The sequence below is a fragment of the Emydura macquarii genome, unplaced genomic scaffold, assembly GCF_026122565.2.
Source record: "Emydura macquarii macquarii isolate MOO-44397 ecotype Brisbane River unplaced genomic scaffold, CSIRO-AGI_Emac_v2 contig_2676, whole genome shotgun sequence".
Classification (NCBI taxonomy): domain Eukaryota; kingdom Metazoa; phylum Chordata; order Testudines; family Chelidae; genus Emydura; species Emydura macquarii.
In genome coordinates, this window is record NW_027132813.1 from 18,245,825 (window position 1) to 18,273,066 (window position 27,242).

Here is a 27,242-nt window from a genome sequence, read left to right on the forward strand (position 1 = left end):
GAGAACTGGAAATGCATTCGGCTCAGGGGCACCACCTGGCCTCCGTGTCACTCTGAGCATGACTGAGAGCAGCCAGAGAGGGCCGTGGGAGGGCGGGGGCCACAGGACACTCTTAATTACTAGCCACCCTTGCTCTGTTGCAGTGAAGTCACACATTAAAATAAAGGCCGCTGAGCTTTGGGATCTGATGCCCAGAGCAAAGATGGCTACCTAGCTTCAGCCCTTAACTACCATGGCCTCCCTGCCTGGCTTCAACCCTAAATCAAGATGCCCGCCTCCCGCCCTTAACCAAAATGGCCGCCCTACGGTCAACCTACGGCACTTCCGCCCTAAACCGAGATGGCCGCTCAGCGGCGGCGCTCTGACCAGGCTGGATTTGCCTTATCAAAAATGGCCTCCGGGAAGGCTGCCTAGGGGGACCAGGCGGTAGAACTACGACTCCCATGGGCCTGTGCGTACCGCCCGCGGGCCGCCGCGCTGGCTGGCGACGATGGAACCGCCGCGCCGCGTGAGGCGGGCTTGCAGCCGGTGCGGAAGAGGCCGGTTAGTGCGGACAGCGGCCGGGAAGCCGGGGCCTGGGTGGGGCTGGGCAGGAGCTGGCGGTGCCCTAGGACGAGCCCCTTGCGGCGGCGGCGGCGGGGGGGGCGATGTAGGGGGCGGAGGAGCTGCCTGGAGCGGCTCGTGAGGCGCCCGACCTGGAGGTAAACACGGGCCGGGCGGGGGGAGGCGCTAGGGACGGGGCACGTCGGCCGGGGCGCTGAGGCGGGTTGGGGCTTCGCCAGTGACTGTAACTGGCCCGGCTTTAATTCTGCCCGTCTAGTGCCTTGCCGCCAAGGGGGAAGCCTGTGCGCCTCAAGGCAGGCAACTGCTTCCAGCTGAGCCGCAGCGGGGCACTGGGCAGCCAGTGGAGGCCGGGTTTCTGTGCCGAGTGCCCCCCGCCGACCAGCGCTTGGAGGCACTCAGGTCAGACCACGGAGTGCAGCGCAGGTTTGTGCTTCTCTGCAATTCGCCTGTGGTTTCTCACCCGTGGTAGGAAAACAGTTGATGAAAAATTGGGTGGCGCCAAGAGGCTTTACACCTGAATTATGAACGAAGTCTGAGTGATTATAAAACAAACCAACATTCAAGAACCATTATCACAAAAATAGTGTGCCCATCGCTTACATCCTATCTGCAGTGTGGTTTTCTGTCCCATTTGTGTTAGTTTCCCTGTGTAAATGACCAGGAGAGCTTCTAATAAAAAGCTGCTATTAGAGGAGGAGAAATTCGTTCAGTTGAGAACCACAGGTATGGTTATCTACTAGACCAAATGGAAGCCAGGAGGCTTTTGGCTCTAGCCCTACTTCTGACACTTAGATTTAGTACTTTTCATTTGTAAATCCTATTTTATTTAATTATTTCATAATGTGTCCATTACAGGTGGGGAAACTGAGATTTAGAAAGACTGACTTGTATGGGGCACTGTGGCTCAGTTTATTGTCTGGCGTGGAAATGAGGAGATCTGGGTTCTAATTCTGATTGACATTACTCTCTCTCTCTGACACATTACTCAATCTCTCTGAGCCTCAATTTCTTCATCTGGGAAACTGAGACAATATTTATCTGTTTCATTTGTAACTCTTTGTAAGCAGCCATGGGATAAGACAGAAGGTCCTCTCATGGATCAGTAACTGGTTAAAAGAGAAAACAAAGGGTAGGAATAAATGGTCCGTTTTCCAAAGGGAGACAGGCAAGTCTTGGTGTCCCCCAAGTATCTGTACTGGGACCAGTGATGTTCAACATATTCATAAAATGATCTGGAAAAAGAGGTAAACAATGAGGTGGCAAAATTTGCAGATTATATGAAATTACTCAAAATAGTTAAGTCCAAAGCATACTGCAAAGAGTTACAGATTTCACAAAACTGGGTGACTGGGCAACCAAATGGTAGATGAAATTCAATGTTGATAAATGCAAAGTAATGCACATTGGAAAACATATCCCAACTATATATACAAAATAATGGGGTCTAGATTAGCTGTTACCACTCAAGAAAGATCTTGGAGTCATTGTGGATAGTTCCCTGAAAACATATGGTCAATGTGCAATGGAAGTCAAAAAAGCTAGCAGAATGTTAGGAACCATTAGGAAAGGGACACCTAATAAGACGGAAAATATCATAATGCGACTAAATAAATCTATGGTATGCCCACACCTGAACACTGCATGCAGTTTTAGTCACTGCATCTCAAGAGATATGAAAATTGAAAAAGGTACAGCAAAGGAAAGCAAAAATGATTAAGGGTATGGAACAGCTTTCATATGAGAGACTAAAAAAACTGGGACTGTTTAGCTTGGAAAGAGGAGATGTGATAGAGGGGATATGATAGAGGTCTTTAAAATCATGACTGGTGTGGAGAAATGTGAAGGAGAAAATGACACTTCCTTATTCACTAACAAGAACCAGGAGTCACCCAATGAAATGAATAGGCAGAAGGTTTAAAAAAGAACCAAACTCCTTTACCACAATGTACAGTCAATCTGTGGAACTCATTACCAGGGGATGTAGTGAAAGCCAAAACTATAATGGGGTTCAAGAAAGAACTAGAAAAGTTCATGGAGGATAGGTCTATCAGTGGCTATTAGCCAAAACGGTCAGGGATACAACTCCCTGCTTGGATGCTAGCCTCTGATTGCCAGAAGCTAGGAGTGGATGGATCACCCGATGCTTGCCTATTCTGTTCTTTCCCTCTGAAGCACCTGGTATTGGCCACTGTCAGAAGACAGGATATTGGGCTAGATGGACCATTGATTTAAGGCAGTAAAGTGCTACAAGTGCCAATGGTTATGAATCAGTAGCAGAGGTGGGTCTAGAACTCAGAACTGTCTAGCTCCCAGCCTTGTACTTAACTCCATAGATCATGTGGCTTCTGGTAAGCCACTACCAGGTTTTCAAAATTCACAAGTGTAGCTTACTGAGGGTAAGTGGATTTCTGATTTCTTGCAAATTCCCTCTGTAATGAAAAAAAAATGCATGCAAAATGTCATCAAAATGTTGAAATTTTGTAAAATTGCTCCAATTTTGCTGTAGTTTTGTGCATTCAAAAATAGGTAAATGATGTCAGAAAATGTTTGTTCTGACACTTTTTTATCCAGCTGTAGTTGATCTCAAGCTTTGTTTTGTTTTAAGACACCTGTCCACATGTCTTGGTACAGTAAAGTAGTTGAGTATAAAAGACAGTTAAAAAGAAAAACAAGTGAATTATCTATTCAAGATCAAACTGAGAACAACAACAATAAAAAGACCCATTCCACTAGCCTGCAATCTTGAATTTTTACTAAAAGAAAGAGAACCTTTAATGGGGAGAAAAAAATTAAAACCTTTCCAAGCTTTTCTTTATAGTAAAAAAGCAAAAAGGACACAAACTCAGTCTCTCTCCCACCCATTCGCCCCCCTTTTTTATAATGATTTGCAGATCATCTCTTTAGGCTAAAATTTTAGTTTTAAAGAGCAATAGACTATTTAGAAAAACTACTTTTTTTGGTATGGCAAAATATGCTATATAGAGGAAACCCACTTCTGAATATTTTCAGTGACAGCTTTTCTTCTTTGCAGGAAACTTCGACACTGAAGTGTGTGGTATAAGAACCTGTATAGAATAGATGTCCCAGTATACTAAAATACTGTACCTACCTGCTGGGCTCTTTCATCAGTACTCTTCATACAGGTACTGAATGAAAAACTATGATCAAATCTGAAAAAAAGTTATAGCTTTAGTCTTTTTTAAAAATAGACCAACTGTTTAAATTGTAACTGTGACAGGTTTATAAAAAGTGATTGTGTCTGGTAATCAGATTTGGATTCTGTGCATTCAAGCTTCTGGGTGAATTCTATATGGAAAATATTTCCCACTATCCATGTGTAAATCAGTGAATGGGGAAAAATATACTATAAGAAATCACAATCAGCAATATAGGAAAAATTGTACCTGCACACAGTCTATTTCTTGTTCTGTAAGCAGATTTAGTTGAATAAAGAGCAGTATGCTTTTAAGTAATATATTCTTTTATTGTAGACACTCCATGCTGCCCCGTCACATGCAGAGGCTGGGCAGAGATTGGGTTGCCCACTGGGATATCCCTCAAAGATTCTGCTGGAACAGTCATATCGCCAGTTGTACAAGGTGGACTGGGCACTATTCTTGGGCTCCATATATCAGCCCTGGGGATTTTACTGTGAATTGGAGAACACCTCATTTTTTTGGACCTGGGAGACCCCCTTATTTTTTGGGACGTTGGAGATCACCTCAGTACTGGAACTGGCAACCTGATAACTTCACACAGAACTCTTTTTTTCATCTCTCTAATCCTAATATGAAATCCGAGGGAGATGAACCTTCTTCAAAAAGGAGAAGACTCAGTGATCAGAATGATGTTTGTAGTCCTAATGAAGAAATTAGCAGCTCTAACCAGGATGAAGCATCCTGTCTTCTCACTCCACCAAAAAATGAAGAAGAAAAAACTGCAAACACAAGAGGTGTTTGCTATTTCTGTAGTGTTTTCTTTATATGTTTAACAGGCTTTAAGTACTATTTTCTAGTGCCCTCTGTATTCCATGTATTTGCTGGCAACTATACGAGGGTGTTGGTCTATTAAGTTCTGTAACATAGCCTTTAAACTGTTTTGATTTTGTGCCCTCAAACTCTAATTTAGCAGGAAGAACTGAGCTCATGCTGCTTGGCAATTTCTCAGGATGGCTCTTATTTTTTTAAAGTGGCACCACCAGGTGGTCATATTTGGTTTTGCCACTTTATTTTGATAACATATAATTTCAACAGGCCTTTCTGCAGCTCTCTTTACTTACCTGAATATGAACCAAGTGCACCTATGCAGATCATACACTAAAGATATTCACAATTTCTCAACTCAAAAATAATGTGGTCTATAACATTCAAATCTTGTTAGGTTTAAGTGAGAATCATTGCATCAGCAATATAATTATTTATGAACAGAGAGCCAAAATTCTTAGTTATTTAAAGTAAACATGCTTGATGCTAAGAGCATAGTTAGGTCTTCTGCAGCAACTATTGTCTCTTAATACTTTGACTTTAACAAATTCCTCCTAGGTTGTCCCCAGCTGTTTGCTTATTAAGTGCTTTTTACATAATCTAATTCTGGGACTTGTTTAACATTGTGAATGGCTTTTTTTTTTTTTTTTAAAGGGGTGAGGGAAGTAAAATCAAAATCTCATTTATCCCACCTATCTTAGCCCAACTTAGTGTTTGTACCCTGACCTGTCAGCAGCAGCTGGAACATCTAAGTTTTGTTGCTTCTTCTGAGCCTTGCATTTTCTTTAATACCTCCCTCCACCTGAAGAGGCAAGCCTTCTCTCTTCTCTTAAGGGCTCCTTTCAGATGCAAACTTCTGTTACTACCAGGAGAAATTGGTGGTAGCTATTAATGCCGAGAAGCTTCAGTCAGACTTCATAGGCTGCATTGTGCTTGGTACTATACACATTTCATTTTTAAAAAAGCAAAACAAAGAAAATGATATATATTTCATTTTTAAAAAAGCAAAACAAATAATTATGCTGGACAAAAAATGTTTAGTGACACCCCTTCCCCACCTCCCCCCAGTTCTCAACAAGAAATTTCAGTATGGAGTGTAGACTTCCTTGGAGACTAAAAATATCAGACCTGTCTGGAAGATTTAGTCCTTGTTCAAATAACTTATAGTCTAGAGCCCTTGTCCTGAAAGCTGCCCAACACAAGCAGGTCCTTGTACCTGTTTGGAGCGCCATTGACTTCAGTAGGGTTTGTCATGAATGTAAGAATGCCTTATGTAGAGCATCTTGCAGAATTAAGTCCTATAAAGGCAGGTGACTTGCAATGTCCTGGAGGAAAGAGGAATACAATTACTTATACAAAAAAAGCAAATGTACATGAAATTTTAGATACATATCAGTTATCCTGAACTGTCCTTTCACGTGGACATCATGAGTTAGCTCAGTGTTTCTCAGTGACTGGTCTGTTGGCCGGTGTCGGTCCCTGAGATCTGCCTGACACAGTTTAAAAAGTCAGCAAGCTGGTTCCTGGTATCAAGAAGGTTGAGAAACACTGAGGTAACTGACTTCTTGCAGGAGACGTAGCAATGGGATTTTGAAGAGGAGCAGATAGTGGTCACACACATCAGCTCAAGAATGACATTCTGTGCACAAGGTTGGCATCAGAGAATCAGACGTGGGAGAGTTTCATCTGAACGATCATTGATGGCGCACAGGGCATAGGAAAAGATGTGGTAAGAAATGAGCATAGGGTTAGGGAGGGACACAGTTGTGAAGGCCCTTAAATGTGCAGATCAGAGATTAAACATAGTAGGGTGGAAAAAGGAGACAGTGGAGTGGTTCAGAAAGAAGAATGGCAGGCAAAAAGAAGTGATCAATGGGCAGTGCCTCTCCTTAGCCTGTGCAACTTCTCCCCACAGCTCTGAGGATGTGAAGGCTCAGTGAAGGAGTGTATTATCTCTGGAAAATCCTTCAGATTGCTGAGAAGACTTAAGTGACATCTCCCCATGATGCTGTCTTTGAGTTTGGAAGTGGCAGTTCTCACACATCAGGCTGAGGCGCAAAACTTCATCTCTGAGTGTCCTCAGAGGCAGCAGGCAATGGAGGTTGCTGTGTCTGTTCATTAGTGGGTCCTCGCAAACACACCCACTTACTGGTTATGCTTTGATATAGCTTTGACATGCCCTTCCATAAGGGAGTGGGTAGCATCAGAATCTTTACCGATTATCTCTGTGCTCATGTACTATAAGAGAGAGGCAGTAGTAGAATTTTCACAAACCTGCAAGAGGAACATGGCAGCATCTCCATAGGAATAGCAGCATGAGCCTTGTGGTGTTGATTTTAAAAGAAAAAGCATGGGACTTGTGTGGGGTTAAAAAGACATTAACTGAATCATTGATTACTTTAAGCACAGTGACAATGCGAAGAGACAAGACAGGGCGTTTTCAATGGTTGTTCTTGTGGCTCCAAATTTAGAATCATATGAAAGCTTTTGAGTCTATCTAATCCCCAGACTTTACAGGAGAGAGAGATACACCATGAGTAGCATATCCGTGGAAACTGTGGCCATAATGAATGTCCTAGGATATATTAGGATACTCCAACTTCAGAGAATCTGAAATGTGATGCATACAGTGGCTACAAACTATGCAGTTTATATCAGCACAATTTATTACTTCCATCCTAAATGGAAGATCTGAATATTTCTAATCATGACAGATACAAATGTGGCTTTAAATTTGTTTAAGCAAAGAGAGCTCTTGAGGAATTCCTTAAGTACAATATGTTGCATATGAAACAAGTTGTAAGATCAACAAATGGTAATGCAACTGTATTACATGATCATTCATTTTGTTATTTAATATGTTTCAACAGGCATGATCAAAAGACATTGGGAGTATTTCTGTCACTATAATAAAAAAATGAAGATTCTGGAAGATAAGCAAATTGACCAACACAATACAGAAGACGAGGGAAATTTTGATTTTACAGTGATGTCCTACAATATCCTTTCACAGAATTTGTTAGAAGATAACTCCCACCTGTATAAACACTGCAGATGGCCAATGTTAATCTGGAGTTATAGATTTCCCAACATTCTACGGGAAATCAAACAACTGGATGCAGATGTAAGTGGAAAACTAACAGGTATTATCAAGAACAATGTATAGCAAGAGTAGTTTTGGATTGTTTATGATTTAGTAGATAAGCTGTCTAGTGGATTCAGCTGTCCTGTGAGTTATCACTTCATGCTTATTAGCACTGCTTGTTCATGTTTATCAAAGTAGTGTTTTCTGAGTGATCTAAGCCTGAGGCAGTGACCACTGGTAGTGTTACTGTTATCCCCACTACTGTATTAACACATGTACATCTGAAACTCTTTCATACCTCTACTGGTAAACACTGTCTCATAATCCCATCATTCCTGCACTTTCGTGACTCCATATCCTGATTCTCTTCCTACCCTTTGGATGTCTTGTTCAGTGGGTTGGTCATCGTTCTTCCCTCCCTTTCAGTGGGAGGTCCCCTCTAGGGCTCTGCCCTTGGTCGCCACCTCTTCTCCCTCAGTAACTAATCTTTGATTGATCTCATCTGCAAATACGACTTTGACTACCATCTTTATGCTGATAACCTACAGATCTGCTTCTCTGCACTAGACCTCACCTCTCCATCTAAACTAAAATTTCAGATGGTCTTTGTGACATTTCCTCATGGATGTCTAGCTGTCTACTAAAAATTAACATGACCAAAACAGAGTTCATTATTTTTGCTTGAAACTAGCTTCTCTCCTGCTTTTCTCTACTGTAGTGGACAGCAGTCTGTCACTGAAGCCTGTACCTTTTCCTTCATTTTTGGCTCAGCCCTCTCTTCAAACCTACACATCCATGCCATGTCAAAATCTTCCCACTTCTTCTTGCACATCTCCTCTAAGAGCCAATCTTTACTCTCTGCCCACACTACCAAAATTCTTATCCAAGTCCTGAGTGCTTCACACTTTGACTATTGTAATCTCCTCTTTTCTCTGGCTTCAGTGCCTGCAACCCCACCACTCAAGTCCATTCAAAATGTTGCTGTTAAGAACAGCATCTTTTTTGCAGCAGCTCTCACAAAGTCCTTAATAACCTATTTCTTCATTATCTATCAGACCTTTTAATTTATCACAAGGTCAACTCCTGCCTTTGCTTCACCAATGATGCTAGGCTTGATTGCCCAGTTCTGCAACAAGGACTTCCTCCTGTGTTGCCCCTTATGAATGGAAAAAGATTTGTCAAAATCTGGAAAACTACCATATTCTCCTTCAAAACTCTCCACTTCCTTAATGTGTATATGAAATGGTAACAAGAATGGCTAGGCTGGGGACAGATTGTGATTGATGCTCCTGATTGGCTCAGAATTGTGCACCTTATTGTTGTTATCCTGTCTTCTGCACCCTCATTCTGACTTGCCTATTCTATCCACCTGTTACATCTTGTCATTGAGATTATAAGATCTTTGAGGAAGAGATTGTCCTTTACTGTGTGTTTGTACAGCACTATGCATGAGTTAGACTAATTTGGCTGGCTTATATTTGCTAGCACAATATAAATGTTTGTTTATAGGCAGTGCTGGTAGCAGTACTCTTAAGGTTGCATGACAATTTCCATTATAATTAAACTGAAAATAGGGCCTTATAACTTTGTGTAACTTTAACTGTTGGGCTAATTTTCCCTGCTGGGTGGTCTGCCTCATGTTGAATTTTCTTGGAAAATTTCAGCTGAAATAGTTCAATTGTTTGCAAGAATGGAGCCAGGGAAAAGTACATTATTTTACCATGTTAAATTCTGGTGAACTTTTCTTTGAAAAGCTCTAGTTCCCACATGCTTTGGAACTCTGACAGGAAGTTGGGGTACAGGTGCAGAACTGAGATTGGCTGGATAAGGAGACTGAGATTGAGAGTGCGGAAGAGAGACTGGGATGCAGAGAGCAAGCCAGGAGGGGGAGACTGGGCTTGGCATGAGAAGCCCAAAGAGTGGAGAGAGGCTGGATTTGGGACAAGGAGCCAAGAACAGGGATGGGGGCAGAAGAGGTCAAGCCTGGGGTGGAAGGGCAAATGGGCAGAAGAGTCTGTGTCCCCCAGAGTCAGCAGTGGAACCCAAGATTCCTGAGTCTCCCCATTCCTCTGCTCTCAGCAAATACCTGTGAAACCCACTGCCAAACTGGGTCTCATCCTGGTCCCCACAGAGGATGACAACCTACCACTATCAGTCACTCTGTTATCTTAAGTGACAGAGGTAGATCTAAAGGTTGTAATCCTGGTGATGACCCACCAGGTCAGTATGATGCCATGTGATGGAATTTCTGTTTTTCAGTTATTTTTCAAGAACCTAGGAAATTACACACACACACAAATATGTTTAGACCATTATGGAAGTTGCCAAGTGAAACTCTTGAAAATTCAGCCTCATTGTGCGTACACTTTGATACTGTCTTTAATTACATGATCAATTACTATTTTATCCCCAGGACCTCTGCCTCATTCAGTGTACAGGGTGGACCTGTGTTAGGGATGAATCAGGGTTGTGTAGTGAAGGAGATTTGTCTGTAGGATCCTGCTTCATCTGTTGCAGAAGTTGGAAGGTTTATGGTGAATAAGGCAGAGGATGGCTAGAACAGAAAGGAGGGACTCATAGTTAAGATAGTTGAATGCTATACTGGAGAGAGAGTTTCTATCCGTATTTCTACCATAGAGTTCCTGTGTGATGATGCACAAGTCACTGAAACCAGACTTTTCAGAGGTGGTTACAAATTGTGTGTTCCTCATTTTCTGTGTGACTTGAGACTATGCAGTCTGACTTGGAGAAGTGCTGAGCATTCACAACTGGCACTAAGTCAATGGAAGCTGTGCTTTGAACATATAAAGTTCATATTGCTAGGCACTCTGAAAAATCAGGTTTTTCAAATTGAGCACCTAAAATCAGTGGGTACTTTTGACTTTAATTTCACTGTGCTTCAGCTCCCCATCTGTAAAGTGGGGATAATATCACCTTTTTACCAGGGACTTGTGAAGATAAATTCATTGACATTTGTGAAGCATTTAGGCTTTTTTGTGTCACTTGTCACTATAATATCTAAGTGCTTCAGAATAGGGTTTGAATAGTGTACAGTAAATAAGGTCCAGAGCCATATATTGAACGAGGACAAAACTAAATATTGAATAATAGCTCATTAAGTGAGCATCATCCATCCTGTGCACTCACTGAGGCAGGGGTCCTGTGATCATGTAATTAAAGACTATCATAATGCATATGCACATGGGGACTGAATTAAAGTTGCACAGCAACCTTAATTCTGGCACTTTCTACCTTTTGACTGCTTGACCTTGCAAACTTACCAATACATCTCTTTTTAGACTATGTTCTGAACTTTATGATTCAGCAGGGAGATAATCTTTGAGAACTTTAGTACTTGAACTCAGCTTCTTTACCTGACTGAGCAGTACTATCATCCTTTGCTGCAGAATAGAAACCTATGGGTATGATGCTGAGCAGTGTAGTTAAACCAACTTAAGTCCCTGTGTAGACAGCACTAGGTCGATGGAAGAATTCTTCCGTCAACCTTGCTACCATCTCTTGGGGAGATGAATTGCCTACTTTGATGGGAGAATCCCTCCTGTTGGCATAGGCAGTGTCTACACTGAAGCACTACGGCAGCACTGCTGTAGCACTGTAAGTGTAGACAAGCTCTTAGAGACAGTGGTACTTTCATAACGATGGCTGATCAGTCTTGTTTTCTCGTCTTCCAACCCCAACTTGCCCTACTTGCTCTCCAGAATTCAAGGTTCACGTTGTTTTGCTGCTTGCCACCCTTGGGGTTGATGGTTGGTTATGAGCTGCTCTGTGTTCAGCACTTGAAAAAATGCACTTGCTCTTGGAGCAGGACGTTCTCCTGAGAGTGTGTCAGAATCTAAACTTTTAAAAAAGTTTCTAGCCTTGTGGTAGTGAGAGTAATCGTCCAAATGTGAGATGAGTGTAAACCGATGCAATGTTGTTTTAGGGAGTCTGCAGGCAGATAGTTCCAGAACCTTTGCTGCTGCTCAGAGCTTTCCCAAGCTAATGTTATCAAGGCTGCTGACATGAGTAAAGTTCACCAGAGTGGGACCTAGGTGCTGATTTTTGTCAAGGATAGGATTAGAATATCAAAGTCAAGCACACCCACTTGAATATTTAGCTCTTTGTCAATAGGGAGCTTTTTTCATTCTTTGTCACATAGTTAATTGGTAAAGCTACATGATTAGACAGATCAGAATTTTGAATAAATAGAAGGTGAGTACCAAATACTACTTGCCGTACTAAGTAGTTTTTAAATAGAGAAAGCTATTGCATGTTTGTAACTTTATTTACGGAGGTAAAAACTAAAGCTTCATGGAAAAACAGACTAGTTAATGTTAGTGAAAGCATTTGTTAATGTTTATTAATGGATTAAATTCAAATTAGAAAAACTCTTTTAGGTACTGTGTTTGCAAGAAGTACAAGAAGACCATTATGGAATGGAGATCAAGCCAACTTTGGAATCTTTGGGTATGATGCAACACTTTTTGTCCAGCATTTCATTACATTTTTCTTTTAAATGTACTTAAAAGAAATAATCTTTGTGGAGTGAAGAGAGATGCATTTTTGATATGGCAAAAATTGGATAAATGTGTTACTTTAAGACTTGCTCTTGCACTCCTTAGTTTGGTAAACTCATCAATGTCTGAGTTTGCCTGCATATGAACTGCAGAGCTGGACCCATAACTGCTTTCAAGTGAGCTTACTTAAGCTGTGATCCTGTAATTTGCTGAGTGCCCTCGGCTCTCATTGGCTTCAGTGGGAAAGGAGGCCACTCATCACTTCACAATAGATGTTTAAAACCTGCAGGGGTCAGTCTCTTAAATTCTAGGGGGATATAGATGTTATATCTCAGAATTCTAGGTATAATTGAAGCTACAGATAAAAAACACTGTCTTGTTGATTAGCTTCTAACTTTTGTATTACATGTGCTTTAGAGCAGTGGTTCCCAACCTTTTTGGCTTAAGGGTCACAAATATGATTTTTATAACCCTGAAGGGCCACCAGTCTCTGACAGCAGCCCCCTTCTTCAATGCAGCCGGCAAGAAGGAGTTCAGCGAAGAGGATCTCCCATCCCCTTGGCTGCAGCAGGGAACCCTGTGCTGTGCTCCACCTCGATCCTTAGTCAGTGGCTGCCTTCTGCAGCCAAGGGGACAGGAGATCAGTGCTGTCCTCTCTCTCTGGCTCCAGAAGGGACCCAGAGGCTAGGGACTCTGGTGGAGCGCTTTACCTTGCTCCCTACTACAGCCAGGGGGAAGGGAAGCGCTGATCTCCCCTCCCCTGGGCTGCAGCAAGGAGCCTGCACCATCGTTCAGCCCCGCAGCAATGCGTTCTGCCTGGCTCCTCAGGCAGCAGCAGCTCCCTTCTGCAGCCAGCGGGAGGGGCGCATGGGCCATTTTGAAAGCCCCCACAGGCCACAGGTTGGGAACCACTGCTTTAAAGTGTAGTGTAACCATTTGTGTAAGATATTGTGTGTTCCCTGAAGTAGTTAATACTGTCATTCTATCTTGATAATTTAAAGTATACTTTCATAAACAGTTATTTTTATTTGTTGTGGAAGATGTAGCACTTCAGTCATTCATGGAATTGTAGAATACTTACCTTTTGTGACAGTTACAGCTAACTGCAAATATTATAATCCCAAAATAATGCATGTATAATGTTGAATATAGATGTCTTGCTCTGTATGAAAAGAATTTGCAAAAAAGCTTGTCATTTCTAAGCTGTGTTTGGTATAGGACACTCTTAATATGTTGAGAAGGCACTGAAAGCTTATTTTGGGATCATGCAGCTCTTATTACTGTAAAGCAAATTTCAGAAAGTTGGGTGATTATCCTAACATCACTGTTTTAATATATTAATATATAATTTTAATATATAATTAATACTTTTAATATTCTAATGTTTTTAAAGCTTTCAAACAATCATTTCTGACCCACAACAATCTGCCAAGTGCTTTTCTTAATAGGAATGTTGCACAAGTAACGCATTAAGCTGTTCTGGTAGGACCCTGAATAAAATTTTAAAGCATCAGTCATTTTGCATTTGATTTGTCCTGTGACAAGAGAAAAGCATGCTGGGTACATTAAATCATTGATTTAGAAGTATATACACCAAAGATGATACTGGATTGGATTTATTGTTCAAATTAGCTTCTCATATCTAAGTTTTTCTTCTCTTTCTGAATTCTTTGGGTGCATGATGTGTAGCCTCAAAAATTGGCAGTTTTATTTTAAGAAGTCACACCTGAACGTAGACATGTCAGTAAAGAAGGTATGGAATGGATACATGTACCTTTTCGCATTCAGAGAATGCAAAAGTGAACATTTTCGCTCCCAGAAAACAAAAATGCTGTTCAGGGCCTGAAATTTGAATTTGGGTCGTTGAGCTACAAAGTCTGTCCTCTTTGGACGGCAGCACAGCACTACTGTGAAGCAATTCTTGTTTTGAAAGATGAAGATCGTGGGCCTGAGGCTCATATACACTAAGGCCCCTTTACATTACTCAGTCAATGTACTGAGCAGTGTAAACAGGCCTTTGAGTAAATGAGGATTGGGCCCTGTGTTAACATGTGCACTACGTGTTTCGTTCCCTTTTATCCCTCTCAGCAGCCTTTAAAGTAAAAAGGGGTTTATTGGTAGGAATGTGTATTGATAGGGATCTTTTTAGTAAATCACTTAAAGGTTATTTCTTCTTTACATATGTATTTAAATTATGCAAAACAGCTTTCTTTATAATCCCGCTGTTTTCAGATGCTTACATTCTTTTTTATAAATTAGTTTTCAGACAGAGACCAAACATGGCACATTTCAGTCCAAAAGGTGAAGATCTCAAAGTTAGGAACATTTGAAAATGGGTACAAAAACTTTTTGCAGCCTTAACCATGGCTGGCTCAGGTATTGACTGCTTTGGAAAAACAATAGCATGAGCTACGTTTGGTTTTTTTTCTTATAGTGATTCAGATTTCTTTCTTACAGGTTATCATTGTGAATATAAAATGAGGACAGGAAGAAAACCCGATGGCTGTGCCATTTGCTTCAAAATTTCCAAATTTAATCTTCTCTCTTCAAACCCTGTGGAATTTTTCCGCCATGACATTCCGCTCTTGGACAGAGACAATGTTGGACTAGTATTGCTTCTGCAGCCCAGATTTCACTGTAAAGCGACTGCTGCTGTCTGTATAGCCAACACACATCTTCTGTATAACCCAAGACGAGGGGACATTAAACTGACTCAACTGGCAATGTTACTGGCAGAGATTGCTAGCGTTGCCCATCAGAAAGATGGTAGCTTCTGTCCTATTATCATTTGTGGTGACTTTAACTCTGTTCCTGGTTCTCCACTGTACAGTTTTATAAAGGAAGGAAAGCTGAATTATGAAGGACTACCTATAGGAAAGGTAGGTGTCCTTTTCATCTCAAGTAAGAATTAATGCTGGTGGAAAAGGAATATTTTATGAAGTGGCACTGGCCACCTGTCACAAGGTACATCACTCACCACTTATCTGGTGCTTCCTCCTGGTCACTGTTGAGATTAGCTCTTGATGCCCCTTCCCATGGTCATATGCCATTACATCCTCTCTTGTCCCAGGAACCACAGCGTCCTCTTCGTGACTCAGCCCTCTGGCTAGATCACTCATTGTTTCCCCTTTCAGGAAACAGTCCTTCAATTCTCTGTCACCACCACAGTGACATAGGCAGTCATCTTTTTCTATGCTATGATCTATGCCACGCCCTGAGTGGCTGGTAGGGGAACTGGGGCCTGCCCACTACTCTGGATTCCAGTCTAGGGACCCTACACCCAGCAGTTGTGGGCTTTCCTTTCCCAACCCTCACTGCTCCTTCCGTGGACTGCTTCCTACAACTCCTGGTTCCTCTCCTTGCTCTGGGTGTACTAGCTCCAAACCCTCTTCCCAGGGAGTGACTGCCCTTTCCCAGCAGCAGCCCCTGTCTGTTGTCAGCTTCCTGGCTTTATAGGCTCCACCTTTCCTACCCAGCTGAACCTGCTAGCAATCAATTCCGTGCACTTTGGGTCTCCTTCCAGGTGCAGCCTGTAGCATTAATGCCTGGCCACCTTACACCTCTCCAGTCCATCACATCACCCCATAATTAAAGTTGCAGTTGAATTTCCATTATATGCCCAGTTTTGACCTCCACTCTAAAGTCTACAAACAAAGGAAAGTCAGAGTTGCTATGCTAGGTCTGAGACTGAGTCAGTGTTTTGTTTCAGAAGTGCAACTTAACTCCTAATTTGCTGACTGTGACATTTAAAGCATATGAACAATTGTTCTTGAAGGTAGTATATGTTCAATTACTATATGTATCTGAACCTTAACTCTGGCTTAATTTAGGGCTTGTCTTCATCACAGTACTACAGTGGGGCAGCTGCACTGCTGTGATGCTTTAGTGAAGACAAGCTTTTCCCATCAAGGAAGAGCTTCTCCTGTCACCATAATTAATCCATCTCCCCAAGAGGTGGTAGCTATATCAACAGGAGAAGCTTTCCCATTGGCATAGTGATATCTACACGGGGGGATGTTAAGTCAATAAAACTACATCGCTCGGGTGTGTGGATTTTTTACATCTCTGAGTGACGAATACTGGGAATACTTTAAATGCCAAGTATTAGACTTGTCAAGTGTTCCTTTTTCTTTTGTAAAGGGTATGTTTCCCCCAAAATAATTTTATTTAAGTATTAAGTGTTCCTTTTACAACTGGTAATACAATAGCCTATGTTACCAGCCAGACTGACCTTGCTTCCCTTTCATTAACTTGGCTTAAATGCCCATAAAACATGCTGTTCTACTGACACTGAGTAAAATACCGTGCCACCTTATGCCACTATTAATTTTGGTTTAAGTGTTCCATGCTTTTTTGTGGGAGGAGATTTAATCAGGGATTAAATTAATAATTTAATACATCATTTTCAGAAGGGTTATTCTCACATTATGGATGAGCCAGGGCTGTATTGAGTAGTGTAAGTGTAAACTCAAAGTTATGGTTGCTTGGTGACCAAAAGAAAAACCATGGTTTAGTGTGGTGCCCCATTATAAGATAATATATGTGAGTTTAGTGTGAACATAGTTATTGATGATATGCCAAATGCTATTTAATCTGAAGTGACTGAAGCATCTATACTAAGGAAATAAGAAGTTTTCCATTCTTGGTGTTAATTGCCCATCAGCTGCCAATCCTATCCTCAGCCCCCTGTTGATTTGCTCTCAGAAGAATAAGTGCCCCAGTGTTAAAAGCAATTTCAGTAGTCAGTGAGCTATCTACACTAGCGCTCCTAATGTTGCTACAAAAGATCTTGGCATTATCTCTGCTTAGTCTTGCAAGAAATATCTTCGAATATAGGATTGTTGTAAAGATGTTGATGATAAGCAAGAGCAAGCATAGAAGTTGCATATAAAGGATATTATGTTTTAGCAGAGGAAGCTTTGTTTTTAAGGCACATATTGAAGAGTGGACTCACTGCAAGTGTGCCCCCTCATGGCTGGGTATGGTGTAACAGCTTTGCCTTCTCTAGTTTACAGTTATTCCAGTCTTCTGATGGTCTGCCTCTTCTTGCAGTTTGGCCCTCCAGCCAGATCACATTTTAGTTCCATGATCCTTTCATGGTAAAAAAGACATACAAAAGTCCAGCAGATGAATCCAAGACCTTGTTTCAGGTCTCTGGCCCCTGACTCTGGGCCCATTGGTCCTTTCTATCATTAGTCTTTCCTCAAGTCTTTTTCTCTATTCTCTTGCTGGACTCACACCACCCACAGGGTCTCCCTAGAGATCTGGTTTGTACCCCTGCAACAGGGTCAGCCACAGAAGCTTGCTCCAGACTTGTGTCTTCCAGATATCTCCCACTTTCTAGTGCCCCGAGTGTGACTGCAGAGTTGTTCTTGCCTTTCTTCCTGCAGCCCTTCAAAGTCCAGTCCAAATGCCCCATAAAATTTACTGTCACAGCCTCTTGGAGTTCACTGCCTCTGGCTTCAGGCTGGTTCAGGACAACCTGCCTCTGGCCCCAGGCTTCACTGCCCCTGGCCTCTCAATCTTCTTCCTGGCTTGAGTCCTTCCAGTTCTGACTCTAGGCTTCAGGCCTCCCAGACTTCTCAGTCTTTAGCCCAAGATAGGAAACACCCTCTACATCTGACCTGGGTATCCTCCCTTGCCTTCCTTCCACTGTCCTGTGCTCCTTCCTTTCTGAAGGTCCAGCTTCTCCCAGTCTGGGTTTGATTACCAGTTATACCCCAGTATTTGCAGAGAGGAAAGCGTAGCAAAGCTCATGACTAAACTGCATGATATGCCACATCCACAGTTAAAACCAGTCATGGCCATGACCCACCCACTTTGACCAATTGGTTGTGGAAGTTCTGCTGCCAATGCTCCGCTTAAGCTACCTTGGTAACTGGGGCATCGGGCAGCTTAGTTTCGCGGCCGGTCGCTTCCCAAACTTCCAGCTTCCAATCGTGGCTGGAACCTAGAAGTTCGGGAAATGACCAGCTGAGAATCAACAGTGTGCCTTTTGTTAACTGGATCACAGTTGGCTTAAAACAATACAATTTTTTTAATTAAAATTTTGCGCAGGTATCTTGTGAACTAAATCGGATTCTGTTTGAAACAATCATATATCTTTTTTAGGTATCTGGGCAAGAACAGTTTCCTAGGGGACAAAGAATCTTAACTATTCCAATTTGGCCCCCAAGTCTAGGCATTTCACAGAGCTGTGTGTATGAGGTGAAACAGCAGGGAAAAGAAGAAAACACAGGTCAGTTACCGAACAGGTAAACTTAGTGGTTCTCTGAAAACATTACCCACATTAACTGCTGAAGACCAGATATTTTTCCATTACAAAAAAATGGGCCCCAGTCTTGCAAACATGAACTCAGTGAGACTACTCAGGGATAAAGTTATTCACCTTCCTAGGCATTTGCAGGTTTAGGCCTTCGAAAGATAAATTCCTTTGAGATTAGCATGCAGTAGGCAACTGGAAATATTAGAACCATTGCTGTTGGATATTTTTAAAATCTTCCATCTAAATCCACTTTTTGTCTTTATGTTCAAGATTAAACATACATTCAACTCATCTGAATCACTCTGTAATTTGAAAGGGTATGTTTCTAGGTAAAGATTTCTAAAAAGATAGATTTGTTTGAAGGGGTTATAATAAAACTGGCTATTCAATCCAGTTTTTATGAATTTGATCTTTCCCAGCAAAAGAAAAATAAATAGCATTTGAAGATGTTGTCCTAGGCTCCTTTTCCTATAGTTTTTCTCTAATGGTCTGAATAACCTCATTTAAAACAGAGATTAGAATTTCTCTTTATTTTGTAGGTGGAGAGAAAAAAGAAATGAAACTGGAGAACACAAAAGAGATCATAATAGCAGCTGAAAAGTAAGTCTTGGAAAATCTGAGAAGGCTTACTTTGATGGCTCCTATTTAAAAAAAGAAAAAAGTAAATCCGCAAACCAAAACCCTGTGCAGATATTATATGATTTCAAATTAGATAATTGATAAAACTGTACCTGGTCTTCTAATTGGGTTTTGTATTTGCCCATGTAGGTTGTTAAAATATACCTATTTACATGTCTCCATGTGCTTTCACCTTATATAATACACACTTAACAAAAAAGACATTTGCCAAAATAGACAACACCACACCTAAACCCCCATCATCTCCAGCAGAAGTCTGGAAAATGGAGTCAGTGCAGTTTCCAGAGCTAATGTAATATGTTTCGTCCGACCAGCAGCACTTAGCAAGAGACCAGCCACATTTCACAACTGTGTTTTCTGGTGGGTTAGTTCCTGCACCCTTGAATTATCAGAGCAGCTAGATGTGAATAAAAATAATCTAAAATTAAATTGTGCATTTCAATATTCTTATACTGGTAGTCTTACTTTCAGCGACTTCACTAGTTCAAAAGCATGGCTGTCTCTGGTTTTCAAAAGTAATAATGGAGAACAGAACACAGAAAAATGTGGATTAGGATAACTATACAAAAGACAAAAAAATCATCTTTCTTTTAAAATTGAAAGAAAAGATAACCAGAGATGGGAAAGGACTAGAATTATGTATTGTAAAGGATCATGTCTTCATGGGATAACTGATGCATGTTATTCCAAACTAAGGGGTTGAGATAAGTGAAATATCAAGACTGTCTACAAGGCAAGTTCCATCTCTCTTCATTAAACAATACTTTGGACATCTGTTTATTTTTGGACATAATCAGGGCTCTTTGTTTTATAGTGATGTAGCAAAGCTATTGAATTTGGGGCCAGTTGCAGAAAACAATTTAAAAGTGGCAGTATTAAAATTCTCACATTTCCTCCCTTTTGATCATTTTGTAGATGCTAGTTTATGAATGTTAACAACTATCCTTACTGGGGAACAAAGAACTGTGGTAAAGAAGAGGAGTTAGTAGATCAAACAGGGTAGAACAGGAAAAAGCTTAATTATTCTGAAAGCCCTCCTCCCCAAGAATTCCATATTGGACAGACACATCCTTTCTCTTTTTAATGAAATTCTTTAAGAATCCTTAAGACTCATAAGTAAGTTTTTAAAAAAAAAAAAAAAAAAAAGAAAAAGCCTAAAAGCATTAAATGATTTAATATGAAAACTTCTAGTTAGTCCCAAAGGTTTACTTAAAAATAAGAAGGTGGCTTCCAGTTTAGACTGGTGTGGAAGGACATGTGGTTGGTTTCACATGGAAGGAAGAACATGGCAATTACATGGGTGGAAGAGCTAATCAAGATGAAGCACTCTAAGGGAAAAGAAATCTAAATTTCAATCAGCTGTATAAGTTCAAGGAAAAAAAGACAAAATGAACTGAACTGAAAATGGAATGGAGACAAGGAGATGATGAAGATAGTGACAAACTGGTAGCTTTTGTAGAATCAGTCACATCTAAACCTCACCTTGAGACACTTGGGGCACTAGTTTAGCCTGAGACTGTCTACACTACCACTTATGTCAGTATAACTTATGTCATTCAGGGGTGTGAAACACTCCCTCCCTCCCTCCCTCTCCCAAGCAACAAAGTTAGTTCAACTTAAGTACATCACTCAGGACTGTGAAAAATTTCATTCCCTTTACAATGTAATTAAGGCATCCTAAACTCTGGTTTATGGAGGAATTCTTTCATTGACTAGGTACTGCCTTTGCAGAGATGGATTTACTACAGCAACGGAAGAATCCCTTCCGTCTACACTACAATGCTACAGCTGTGCCACTGTAGCGTTTCTAGTATAGACTGACCCTAAATCTTATTGAGTCAATGGGATAGGATCCTGTGTTAAATCACTTGAAAATCGAACTTAGACTCCTTTGTAATTTGTATCTTAGGTCCCTGCTCCAAGAAGTTAAAAAGATGCAAAATGTGAGAATGTTACTTTAGCACCTTTGGGGTGTGTTAAAAATAAAGACTCTGTTCAGCTTATTTTTTTGGCCATAGTAACTAAACAAGTGTTTGTTAATGACTAAGTCTTTTATGTAGTAGCTACAGCATAACGTACTTTTGTGCAATTCCTGTTTAGGTTTCCTTCAAAATTACAACACCACTTTAAATTATCTTCAGTCTACTCTCATTACATACCTGAAAGTGGGATTCCAGAAGTAACAACCTGTCACTCCAGAAGTGCTGTCACTGTGGATTACATATTCTATTCTGCAGCAAAGGATGATAGTGCTGCTCAGCCAGGTAAAGAAGCTGAGTTCAAGTACTAACGTTCTCTATCTGCCTGCTAAATCATAAAGTTCAGAACTTAGCCTAAAAGGAGTTGTACTGGTAAATTTCAAAGATATTAAGTACATAAAAGAGACTAACCTCAGTAATTTACAGGAGCCCAAACACTTTGAACATGTGAACTGTTTCCTGACAGATTAAGGCTAACGCTCTTAACGCTTCCTGGCCTTTATCTTTTCCCTTACTGATTCAGGTTAGCTTATTGCTTGCTGGAATCATTAAGTATGCAGGGGACATCCTCTGGAGAATACTGCAGTGGCCTGCATAGTATCTTTTACCACACACTTTGACACTTATGTGATCGTCATTGTCGTCTTGATTACAAGATTCAGGGATTGAGGACTCCTGATAGGCATTAATTAAAGAAGTGAACACCAAGGTAATGTCACTGTCATTCAGTAGCATATGTGAGTTTAGTGATTAGACCACATTTTCAAGAATATGATGGACAGAGATTTCAGACGCATTAGGTATGATACATAACCACTCATGCAGAAGTCATGTTTAAAATTACGTTGGAGCAGCATTAATGTTTGTCTCAAGAAATGACCTAAGTGGTTTTGAGATCTCTTGGTGTGGTGTGAAAAATCACACTAGAACAGCGCATTTGCACCTGGGCCGCAATTCTGTGGTTGTAGTTGCAGCTGAAACTCACCAGGTGGTGTAAGGAAGACGTAACTTCTTGGTGTATCCCTTCTTGAGTTTTAAATGTTACCAGTGAAGCAATATATCTCTTACTGAATTTGCGGTCTTCTTGTGGGTATCCTGAGAGACAGAATTTCTATGGTTTACAATTGGCCATCACCATGCAGGATAATGAACCTTTTATACAGTGCAGCCTGGCCAGCTGAATCATTCTAGGAGAAAGTCCTAGAGCAGGGAGACCTGGGTTCCATTCCTACCTTAACACAGACATCCAGGGTGGCCTTTTCAAATTGCTTAACTGTCTGTGCCTCAGTTTTCCTATACTCTACCAAATGTAAAAGGAAAAAATGCAAGAAAGATTAATTATCTTGAAGGACTTGATTTTGCAAGATGCTGAAAACTTCTGTGAGGTACCATATGCTCTCAACTTCCCCTGACTTCAGTGTAAGTTAAGGATGCTCAGCACTTTGCAGGTTTGATCCCTAAACACCTAAAATGTGTATATTATGGTAGTGCCATTGCACGCTATAGTTAAGGTTGTACTCAGTTTTGCTCTGAAAATGGGAGTTCAAGCTCTTTGTTTTATATGAAAAACAGTGTATCTGCTCCAAACTTCCATCATATAATCTGAGTAAATCTTGAATTTTTCGAGTAGTTTCAAGAAAAGCAGTTAATTAGTTTCCAGGTGCTAATAGATTAAAAATTGGCATAATTATGAGACTCAGAATGTGAACTCTTTATGTTTTGGGCCTGTCTAGCCTACAAACTACAATCTGTACAAAGTCTAGATTTTTGACATAGTGAATTTGAATGTGTGTTTTGGGGGGTCTCTGCGGCTAGGTCATTTTGGTAATTAGCAAAAAAAAATTGGGTTTTACTTCATAGCTGTTTGTTTATGGTATACCTGACTGAGTGAAATCAGTTTATGAAGCCAGGATCTTCTGTGAACCAAGAGCTTTTTGGTTCTTTGTAGCACAAGAGTTGTGTGGAACTGTACAGCCAGTTCAGGAGCACTCCTGAACCAGCTAAATAGTTTCATCCATGAAGATCAAGATCTTTGCCACAGCAAACAGTAGCTATGAAGACCAAGATCTGTGCAGAAAGTTCAACTGGTTCAGGATCTGTGCTCTGTGCTGAAGCTGTGCTCCTGAGCCGACTGAGCAGTTTCACAATGACTAGGCATGTCTTAAATGTAGTCACAGTTCAGCTTGTTAGAGCTCTGCAAAACTGTTCAGCTGCTTGAAGAGTGAAATTCCTGAACCAGCTGAGTAGTTTCATTGAGACCTGAAGTAGCTGCTGACTTGTTGAAGATGAGGACTTCTGTGAAACGGTTCAGCTGTGAAGCTCTTAAACTATCTGAACAGTTTCGTGGACAAAGCAACAGCTATTGTGTCAAAGATCTTATTTGTGAAAATGTTCAGCTTGCTGAGGAGCTCCTTGTCTTCTTGAAACCAACAGCTACCATTGTTGAAGATTCTCCTCTTAAACTGTTAGCAGAGCTGGCGGGCTGAGCACTTCATAAGTATCCAGGTTCTTTGAGACAGCAGCCATTGCTGGGTTGGAGTCCTTTCCTAATGTAAAAAAACATGGAAATGTTTATGTGGCTGTCACTGTCTCCTTGACTACACTGTCGGGATGTCAGCCTTCCCCAAACGGGAGAGGGTGTGGTTTTTCCAGAACAAATAGTATGAGGTGGGGGCTGGGAAAATTTGACTATTCGCTCTGGTGGAAAATTTGGAGAAGATGGTGTTAGAAGGCTGGCAACCAGTGGGGAAGAGTTAAGGGGGTGGTCTGGTGGTAAGATGTGCATCTCTGAGTGCAAAAATAAAAGGTTTGCCATGTTAGATTTCTTAAACTTTAAATTTAAACTTTTGTAGCTTTGTGGTAAGTTTATGTATAGACTAACCTTAACTCTCTCACAACATAGTGGATATAATCAGCTGTGAAGTGATCTGTGTACATTTTTGTATAGCATCATTGTTAATACAACGCTTCGGTAACATGTCACAAGTCACTCCTCCCATATTGGAGTACTACTTCCATGTAAAGGGTGGGTGTGGGTGTGTATGATTTGGCTCACAGCTATGTGTTGTCTGCACATACTTTTCTTCTTTTCTTTTTCTGTAGGAGCCGAAGATACTTTTGATGGAGGTCTGAAGCTTCTTGGTAGATTATCACTTTTAACAGAGCAAGATTTGTGGACAGTTAATGGTCTTCCCAATGAACATAACTCTTCTGATCACCTATCCTTACTAGCTCAGTTCAGGCTTATTGAACAATAATACCCAAATTATTTTTATATCTGCCCTTTCCTTCACCTTTTCTTCTTCCTGTAATTTTTTTAATTCAAGGATTGCCAGACGGGTTAGAGTAATTTTTCCTGCATGCTGAATTTTTAGTGTTGTGTAAAGTAGAGTTTTTAAAGAGATTGCTTTGTAAAGGTTGCTTAAATTACTTTGTGGAGTCAAAAAGACAAAAAGAAATGAGTTTACATTAGTTTCCTCTTTTTGATAATGGAAAATGTCTGTGCCATAGTCTGAAAATGGCATTATTTTTCACAAAGATGATGTTTTTATTGTAAATCATAGTAAACTGGATGATGGTTCTTAAGCATAACGTACTTCTCTCAATTCTTCAAGCAAAAGATTGTGTTTGTAGCAAGCTTCATAATGAGCTCAAAGTAGCTTTCTATGTATTTTCAAGGGTGCTCTATTTCAAGTTGCTTTTGTTGCCTTCCCCAAATATCAGGCACAATCTTGGAGTTCCTCAGCAGGAATTTAGCTAGTTCAGGAGCAGCAGGATTGGGCCTTTTATTAGCAAAACCCTATTCTTGCAATATGGCAGTTATGCTCTAAAAGTGATTGGGTAATGGTTAAACTCACAAGAGTCCAACATGTTTTGCTGCTGTTTAGAAGCTTTAAAAAGAATCTGAAATGAAACCAAGTAGCCAGTTGGCGGTACCTGAGCACAAAGTGGTACAGCAGAGGTAGAGCTGAAGGAGTTTCTTGTTTGAAAACTGGGTTTTTTTGTTTTAAACAGACTTATCTGGGAGTCTGACCTTTTGAGGTTTTGTAAGTGTTTATGGAATAGAGGAGAGGCTGTTTTTCGTATTCATCTTTTAAATATTGTAACATTACTACAGTTCCAAAATATTCAGCATTTCAAGATTTCCTCATGTTCTGTTTCATAATACAACATTACACAGCATACCCTGCAAAACACCTAGTATTTATAGATTAAACCAGAATGTGCTACCATATTAACAAACTTCTTGGCTGGGAGGTGGGCGGAGACAAACAGGAATTCTTGTCTTAGTTAAATTATGTGTAGATCTGTATGGGACTGAGTTAACAAAAGTATAATTTCTAAACAGTTACTCTCTCATTAGCATGTTGCTAGAAAAACAAATTGATACTTGCTCATTATATTCCAACAAGCAGCTGTATTCCGAAATGTTTAGTTCACTTTCATGTCCCATTTTCCTGTATTTTAACTTTCATTTTACTATTTTAGTTGCAGCATCACCCTCATCGTGATTGTCACTTTATATTCTGAGAATAAAGCTAAAGATTATTTCACGCACTAGAGGAATATGGTGCCAGTGACAGTCCAGTTGATTGAACTCGAACTTCAGACTTAATGTTTTGGGATGACTGGATTTTTAGTTCCGCTTGAATGGTTTTTCTAACAGCTTTGCTAACTAGATTGTGACTTAAGGATCCATCTTCACAGTGAGCCAATCTGTCCGACTTTACAGCCATCCATTTAATTAATGCTGATAAACAAATGCTAGCAATTGTCTAATACTAAACTTTATTTGAAAATAGTCAGGAGATATGTCTTGGAATACCCTATTTTATATGGATTAGGGTAAAGCCTCTAAGATCGGGGACCAATAAATGCAGTTATGCTGCCAGGCAAATGGCTGCATACCTTAACTATTTTTGCCAAGATGCCACAAATATCTGGCAGTAGAAAAATCTGGAAAAGCCATCTTCTCAGTCTACTGTAGAATGTCTGCAGGTGGGTGATCTGTATAGGAGCAAGAGCAGATAGTAGCAGAAGGGGTTGAAGCACTGTCAGTGAGGGAGAAAGAGAGATGGCTCCTCTCTGGGACTTCTGTGCCCTGCCTGTGTGGAACTCTGATCTGGGAGAGTGAAAGAACCCCTGATGGCACTTGCTTTCTCCTGCAAACATCCCCCTGCTGTCTTCTGAGGCACTCATTCAGCTCCTTCTGCCACAGCCTTCCCCATTCCCCCAATTTAGAAGCTGCAGTGGTTATCAAATTATTATATAAATTAACATTGACTAATTCCCACTTTGCCTCAGAATTCAGTGCCATTTTGCTGCATATGTGTACAGGAAAAGGGGTCTTGCTTCACCCAGTGGGTCTAAGCTACATAGCACAGAGGGAAGGGAGTGCCTAGCACTAATCTTATTGGTGGTTCTGACTTGTTCATTGAACACACTAGGTCACAGACAAAGTCAAATTTTTAGGAAGTTTTATTGCATTTGCTTGTTACTCTAATTTTTTTCTTTTGCTGCTAGGACAGGTTAAGGGAGACAATTAAACAGTGAAAATGTGTAGTGCTGGAAGATAGTAGTAAGGTGTACATGGAATATCACAGAAACATGTACTAGTCTGCTTGTGTGTACTCCAATACCTGAACACAAGAGCTTTTAACTCCACATGCTTGTACTCTGATTCATGGTGGATTATGTCTTTCTGTGTTTTTTTTAAAAGGAGGCTGTGGGTAGAATTTGATAAATTTATCTGAGATTTTAAAATGGTTCAGCGGTGGTGTTTAAAGAACACTGGGAAAGTTGCTAGCTTTATATAATTGATGTGAGGAAAGGGTGAGAGCTAGGCCCTTTTTTACTCTTCATGTAATAGTGCTAGAGTTTCTGGCAAACAGTTGACTGACTTGCACACTAGGCATGTTTAACAGTGGTGCTACCTACTCTACAACTCCCTGAATATCCTTTACAAGAGACAATTGAAACACTTTCACTCAAAATGTATACTGCCTAAGGGGAATCAAAGATCTCCACTGCAGGACTGTCAATACGTTGCAGCATTTATCAACACCTTGTATGATAATTACAACTTAAATTGATTTAGCTTTATTTTAATAAGAGGCTGTCACAACAAAAACATGACCACTTCTTAAACAAACATACAAGATGATGGGGTTGCAAATGCAGCCTAGTCCCCCAAGTAAGTGAGATGAGCAG

The 27,242-nt window shown here is 40.7% G+C and overlaps 1 protein-coding gene across 7 annotated transcripts; it reads left to right on the forward strand.

The window, feature by feature from the left end:
• Nucleotides 1–369: 369 nt before the first annotated feature.
• ANGEL2 (angel homolog 2) lies at nucleotides 370–24,623 on the forward strand. Of its 7 annotated transcripts, XM_067564982.1 has the most exons (10): nucleotides 443–543; nucleotides 3,596–3,707; nucleotides 4,056–4,516; nucleotides 7,418–7,671; nucleotides 12,030–12,099; nucleotides 14,607–15,028; nucleotides 18,261–18,387; nucleotides 18,954–19,014; nucleotides 21,154–21,317; nucleotides 24,135–24,623. In XM_067564982.1, the coding sequence occupies exons 2-10, from the start codon at nucleotides 3,643–3,645 to the stop codon at nucleotides 24,287–24,289; spliced, it is 1,779 nt and encodes a 592-aa protein (XP_067421083.1). In that variant the 5' UTR covers nucleotides 443–543; nucleotides 3,596–3,642; the 3' UTR covers nucleotides 24,290–24,623. The 7 variants fall into 7 exon arrangements, with proteins under 7 accessions (XP_067421085.1, XP_067421088.1, XP_067421083.1 ...); XM_067564984.1 differs by lacking the exon at nucleotides 3,596–3,707 and having other exon boundaries at nucleotides 370–543; XM_067564986.1 differs by lacking the exons at nucleotides 443–543; nucleotides 3,596–3,707 and adding an exon at nucleotides 645–701.
• Nucleotides 24,624–27,242: the final 2,619 nt, after the last annotated feature.